The following is a 6741-nucleotide window of genomic DNA, read 5'->3' as shown; positions in this document are numbered from 1 at the left end:
CAGGACACCGGCCCTCCAGGACCGAGTTTGGACACCCCTGGTATAAGTCATTATAATCCGTAATTATGTCCCTACTGGATGCAACAAATGCCTCGTTTATAATGGGTTTTCATGTTTTTTGTCTTGTCGCTCCGGGAGACGGCATCAACAGTATGGTGAGGGGCGTAACATTTCCGTCTCACGCTTGAGGTATTCGGCCAATCACAACGCACTGGATAGCTGGCCAATCAGAGCACACCTCGCTTTTCAGAACGATTAGCTTTGTAAAAATCGACGCGTTTCAAAAAGGCGGGGCATAGAGGAGAAACAATAATGTACAGTATGTGGAAAATAATGTGTTTTTTTTAACTTTAAACCGCATAAACACATTTCATTACACCAAATACACAAAATAATGTTCTTTTTAGCAACATCATATGACCCCTTTAAAATTTTACATGCAACATAGATCAAGTCATAGAAAGTAACAGCTACACGCAATATTGTAATCCTAAAATTCACGTCGTATTTGCAAACTCTGTGCATGCATTATGGTTAATGCATGCTCGAGTAGTCGACTGTTTCCGACAGCGCCGACTAGTGGTTGAAGTAGTCGATCACTCGACTACTTTATGCAAGCCCTACAATAAAGTAACAAATTACTTAATACAGGACAACATAATGGGCCTTCTGTGAGTTTTATGAAGGTAAATGTAAGACTTTTTAAGACCAAGTGAAAAAAATGTAAGGATGAATTGCTATAGCAGCACTTCAAAGTTTGAAAATGAAATGTATAAAATGTAAAATCTCCATTTCCAATTAATTTTACACAAACAAAAATCAAGATAGATTCAAAAATGACATAAGTCGTCATATTTTCTGAGAACTGTATCAAAATGAAGTGAATTAATGTTTTTAAAAAATATTTTTTTCAACTTAATTCAAAGGGAAAACCAGTTTTCATACCCCACTGACATTTTTTTTAAAAGATAAACTCACTCAATTTTGTTCATTGTATTAAAAATCAAGACTTCATATCTTCATTTTGCATCTCGAGTAAATATATCTTGAATTAAGGATGTTTAGATATTTGTATTGAAAACTAAAACAGTAATATAGACATTTGTCTTGAAAAACAAGACAATAATACTGACAAAGATATTCATTTTTTGCAGTGCATGTAACATTTTTGGCTTTTGACTTTATGAATTTGTGGAAGGGCAAATTAAACCTGTTTAAGACCAGCAGAATTTTGATTTAAATAGATGTAATCTGGTTCTTGTATGATGAACGTGTGTTCTGCTTATCTAAGCACTGGTGTGTTTTTCAAAGATCAGGGGTGATTCGAGCAACTGAGTCCATTTTTAGATATTTATTAAATACATTCCATGAGTATTTACCTTTAGACATAAAACTTCGACTAGAAGAAAGATGCAAAGATACTGTTTTCTCTTATTCCTCCTTCACTCTGTGTTCTTTTATGGCACGTGAAGCCATCAGTCTGAAGTAGAGAGCGGGCCACAGTGTGCGCAGATAGATGGCTGCAGTAGGCAGCAGTCCAGCCAATACAACGTCTTTCTGTTTGTGACAGACAGCTTTCAGAACGGCACGTGCCACGTCCACCGGATCAGACCCCCTCGCTGTGGTTTTGTCCATTACTTCAGATTCAAAAGAACACACACACACACACACAAAATGAAACGTACGAATAATATTAAAATTTGTATATTTATGATACTCATTTTCCAAAACATCTTTTATAACTCAGATTGTTGACAACATGCTCTCACCTCCATATTTCGAGCCGTCCCCCGTGACTGCATTGATGGACAGGTTGGTTCTGATGTAACCAGGGCTGATGACTGACACCTGCAGGCCCAACCGCTCGACCTCTGCCCTCAAACAGTCAAAATAGGCCTGCGTCGCATGCTTAGATGCAGAATCTGACAGAAAACGATTCAGATATGCAAGCAAGGTACTGGGTCACATGTAATACTGTTTTTATTCATGCAGAAAAATCTTTGAATTCCCTTGAAATACCTTCTTTTGTGAATGTGTACTCACATGCAGATCTGTACGGTATGGAGATCTTTCCCTGCACGCTGCTGATGACAACAATATGTCCAGTGCGTCTATCCACCATCGAAGGCAGAATGGCTGGATGGAATCATTTTTTAAAATTAGAATAATTAAAATTATAATTCTTAATTATAATAAAAATCTACATAATGTCATACAGTCAAACCAAAAATTATTCAGACACCAGATATAATTTTTGATGTTTTTTTTTTTAACTAGTGGGTGCAGGACACTATAGTTCATTTATGTAAATGAGGAAAGCAAATTAAAGTAAACTATTACATATTTTACCAAAAATTCTTCATACAGTAAAACTGCATGACTGATACATTGATAAAAAATTTGGGACTAAAAATTATCCAGACACTTTGACCTGACCATGTTTTGCTTAAAGCTGACATATCATGAAAATCTGACTTTTCCAGGTTGTAAGTGCTATAATCAGGTCCCAGGTGCATCTACCAACCAAGGAAACGTGAAAAAGATTAACCCAGTAACTTTGTTTTGGTAAGCCTTTTTCTGCAAGCGTCTGAAAAAAGAGGCGTCTGATTTCGCTCCCCTAGTGACGTTGCAAAGGGATCTCAATCTCATAATATTACCGCCCCTTAATCTGTAAACTTCCACTCACGGCACCATCATTTTGATTTTGCAAGCGACAACAGTGCCCCAGCTCTAATGCCATGGCGAAAGTTCGAGCAAAGCTTGCTAACTGTTCTGTCTTTGGCTGCACAGATGAGCACAGAACACTGTTTAGAGTCCCAGTCTCAGAGGAGACAAGAGATCAGTGCATTTATTGATTTATTTACTGTATAATTACGTGGAGTATTTTGAGCTGAACCTTCACAGACACATTCTAGGGACACCAGAGACTTATATTACATATTGTAAAAAGGGGCATAATATGTCTCCTTTAAGTGTTTTTCTTTAATTGTTAATGCGACCTTTTTACACCACAGACTGAACAAAATTAAGCATTGCTTGGTAATTGGTTGACCTAAATTGGTATTATCTAATTGTCTACTTTACTTTAACAGCTGACAGCTATTCAACCCAATTCATTACAAACCTTTCTATCAAAGTTATCTGACATTATCAAGATAACTTTGTTCTGACACAGTTAAACTCTGAGTTCTTGTCATATTTTATTACCATTTTCTAAACTATAGCGAATAAACTGTGATAATGCGAGAAATGCTGAAGGTGTCTGAATAAATTTTGGTTTGACTGTATATAATGTGATACATACTAAATTATATAATTTACAGCACATCATATAGGCCTATAATTTTGTATTTTTTTCACAATATTATTTTTACATTAATATACATACACTATGGTTGAAAAGGTGGTGACCAGTAAGTTATTTATTAATTTATTTTTAAGTAATATTCAGCAATGACACATGAAATTGCTCAAAAGTGACAGTAGTGTTACAAAAGATTTTATTTTCAAATGCTGGTTTTTAACTCTCTATCATTTGTAGTATCCTGAAAAAAAAATATCACGGTTTCCACACAAATATTAAGCAGAACAACTGTTTTCAGCACTGATAATACTAAGAAACTATTGTTAAGCAGCAAATCGGGCATATTAGAATGATTTCTGAAGGATCACGTGACACTGAAAAGTAAACTGGAGTAATTGCATCACAGGACTAAATTACAATTTAAAATCTATGCAAATAGAAAACAGTTATTTTAAATTGTAATAATATTTCACAATATTACTGTTTTTTAAAGGGGTCATATGATGCGATTTCAATTTTTCCTTTCTCTTTGGAGTGTTACAAGCTCTTGGTGCATAAAGAAGATCTGTAAAGTTGCAAAGACTAAAGTCTCAAATCCAAAGAGATATTCTTTATAAAAGTTAAGAGTTAACCACACCTACCTAAAACGGCTCGTTCTAACACGCCCCCACATATCTACATCACTATCTGGGAAGATTTGCATAACGCCGCCCAAATGTTCACGCAAAGAAAGAAGGCGTAACTTTTATTCTCACTGAAGTTTTGTTGTTTTGTAAAATACTACAACTTTTCAGACCGATGAGCTTTGTAAAAATCGACGCGTTTCAGAAAGGCAGGGCATAGAGGAGAAACAATAATGTACAGTATGTGGAAAATAATGTGTTTTTTTAACCTTAAACCGCATAAACACATTTCATTACACCAAATACACAAAATACTGTTCTTTTTAGCAGCATCATATGACCCATTTAATCAAATAAATGCAGCCTTGGTGAGTTACTGTATAAACAGATATATATACTCGTTCCGCTGATCTCTTTCTGCGACTCTTCTCCACTAACCTTGTGTAAGAGCAACAGGACCGAAGTAGTTAGTCTCCATGACATCTCGCTGCACTGATACATGGGTGTCCAGGATGTTGCCACGGTAACTAATGCCTGCATTGTTGATGAGGACATCGACATGACCGTGGCACTTCAAAATCTCCTCGGCGGCGCTGGAAACCACAGATGTGTTGGAGAGGTCAAAGGTGACAGTGCAGGGAGTGTAAGTCTGAAAAAGTCATAAATAAATCTAGTTAAGAGACCGGACATATGTATGCTTGCATATATATAACACCATATCTTTCTCATAAATTACGGCTTTAAAGATTAAATTAGATTTAAGAGATAACTTCACTTTGACTGCACAATCTGAACTGGCAAGACATGTTTTCACCTGTATCACACTGTTTTTGTTTCCCAGCTCCTCCACGACCTCCTGCAGTCTCTTCTGGTCCCGTCCGCACAGGATCAGTCGGGCCCCCGCCGCATGGAAGACCCGCGCACACTCTGAGGCACAAAAGACAGATTGAGAATATTAAAACAATGATGTAATATCTAGAGTCAAATGCCATTGAGAAGACATTATGATCAGCATAATAAGTGAGTTTATGTTCATGTAACCTTTGCCCAGGCCTGAACTGGCTCCAGTGATCACCACCACTTTATCCTGTACACTCTGCTTGTGTCTCAATCTCTGGATCACTTTCAGCAAAATCAGCAGCCCCACAGTCCCAGCTGCCAGTGGCCCAACGCCTAAACCTGACACACGCTCCATGTGTCTGTACACACATGCAGAGATATGCAGATATTAATTCACATATATTAAAACTCAGCCTAGCATCTTTATCTAAATGTAACATGGCAGCATTCTGTGAAAACACCACTGGACTCACGTTTTGACCTCACATTTCGAGACAGCATAAAATATTTGTATTTTAAAAATTATTTTTAAAAAAAGGTGAAAACCTAAAAAGGTGACCAGTTAAGCACATAAATACTTTTACCTTACACAGTAAAAGAAATTAAGTCAAATAGAAAACACACACACACACCAAAAATCAATAACCTTTTTAATTTAAATAAATATAAATTTAACTGAACTAAAGCTGAAATAAAAATAAGATGAAAAATTACAAAATTTAAATATTTTAAAATATAAAAAATTAAAAAAAATGACAAAGATAAAATTACTAGTATGTTTTTAACTAAAATGAAAGCTGAAATACAAAAACAAATTAGTTCAAAACATTAATTAATACTATATTATGCAAATACTGAAAAAAAACGGGGCATCAGTGGTCAAGTGTCGCTTAGACATTTTCGTGATTGATTTATTATTAAAACATCCTTTAGTCTGTTCGATAATAGAGTAACGTTATCACTGATGTATAGTAACTTACACTAATTAATCCACAACAACTATCTTGAATATTAAGTCACGTATAAACGTTTCAGTGCACTATGCAACCGAGCTTATTTTCACAAAACAATCTTAATAGCTCTAATAATCAGTATCTCTAAAGCCGTTGTATCCGCATGTACTGTTTTGTGAGCATAAAATAAACTGGCATGAATAACAACACATTACCTACCGTAAGCTAAGACACATATGACGAATGGAGAAGCCGGAACTCAACACCATCACGTGATTTCGGCTGTCCAATAAAATTCCGAAGGGGCGAAGCTACCACGCCCTCTACAGAATCCAGCAAGCAAACACATCACAACAATGGACATGATAAAGGACAAATAAGATACAGACACCTGTGTTCTTTTAGGTTAATATAACTAAAACAAAATATATATATATATATATATAGTTTACTTCAGTACATAAGCTAAATGAAAATGAGAAATGTCGCCTTTGCAACTATTTGAAATAAGATAATAAAGAAATATATCTCCTTACCTGAAATAAAAGAAACATTTTAAAAGAAAAAAATAAATAAAATATAAAACAAACTTATTTAAAATATTTGCAAAGGCAACATTTCTGACTTTCATTTAGTTTAATTTTATTTACTGACATAACTAAAACTAAACATTAACTAAAAAATTCAAACTACATTGAAATTTTAAAAATGACAAAAAAACAAACTAAAACGTTAAAATTAAAATAAAACATTAATTTAAAAAAATTCTAATTAAAAATATTAATAAAAACTCAAAGTATCTCGATACTAAAATAACACTGACAGGCACAAAAGGGTTTGTTGTAGCTCTATTTATACACATTGGGATTAAAACCCCCTTTTAACAACACAGGACTCTTTAAAACAGCGGAGAGGAGCTCCTAAATGCCTGCATCTGGCACGTTAAACAAAAAACACTGTCTCAGTGAGTTATCAATAAATAAATCCAAATGACAATAATTTACAATATGTTACAAAAGCA

At 34.8% G+C, this 6741-nt stretch overlaps 1 protein-coding gene across 2 annotated transcripts; it reads right to left on the bottom strand.

The window, feature by feature from the left end:
- Positions 1–1285: 1285 nt before the first annotated feature.
- Positions 1286–5974, bottom strand: LOC107755107 (dehydrogenase/reductase SDR family member 7B-like). 2 transcript variants are annotated; one of them, XM_016571802.1, is made up of 7 exons: positions 5940–5974; positions 4969–5126; positions 4742–4854; positions 4366–4576; positions 2044–2136; positions 1770–1922; positions 1286–1637 (listed from the first exon to the last, which is right to left on the bottom strand). In XM_016571802.1, the coding sequence occupies exons 1-7, from the start codon at positions 5954–5956 to the stop codon at positions 1432–1434; spliced, it is 951 nt and encodes a 316-aa protein (XP_016427288.1). In that variant the 5' UTR covers positions 5957–5974; the 3' UTR covers positions 1286–1431. The 2 variants fall into 2 exon arrangements, with proteins under 2 accessions (XP_016427288.1, XP_016427297.1); XM_016571811.1 differs by lacking the exon at positions 5940–5974 and adding an exon at positions 5748–5816 and having other exon boundaries at positions 1287–1637.
- Positions 5975–6741: the final 767 nt, after the last annotated feature.

The sequence above is a fragment of the Sinocyclocheilus rhinocerous genome, unplaced genomic scaffold, assembly GCF_001515625.1.
Source record: "Sinocyclocheilus rhinocerous isolate Xijiao unplaced genomic scaffold, SAMN03320098_v1.1 scaffold1063, whole genome shotgun sequence".
In the NCBI taxonomy this organism is placed as follows: domain Eukaryota; kingdom Metazoa; phylum Chordata; class Actinopteri; order Cypriniformes; family Cyprinidae; genus Sinocyclocheilus; species Sinocyclocheilus rhinocerous.
Note: the sequence above shows the minus strand (reverse complement) of the source record. Positions and strands in the feature narration are given on the sequence as shown.

Excerpts from the sequence above, each read along its gene's own strand:
- LOC107755107 (XM_016571802.1), bottom strand. Across the intron at positions 2,137-4,365 it reads TCCTGTTGCTCTTACACAAG|CCATTCTGCCTTCGATGGTG; the intron begins GTTAGTGGAGAA and ends GATTCCATCCAG. Across the intron at positions 1,638-1,769 it reads GGACGGCTCGAAATATGGAG|TAATGGACAAAACCACAGCG; the intron begins GTGAGAGCATGT and ends TTGAATCTGAAG.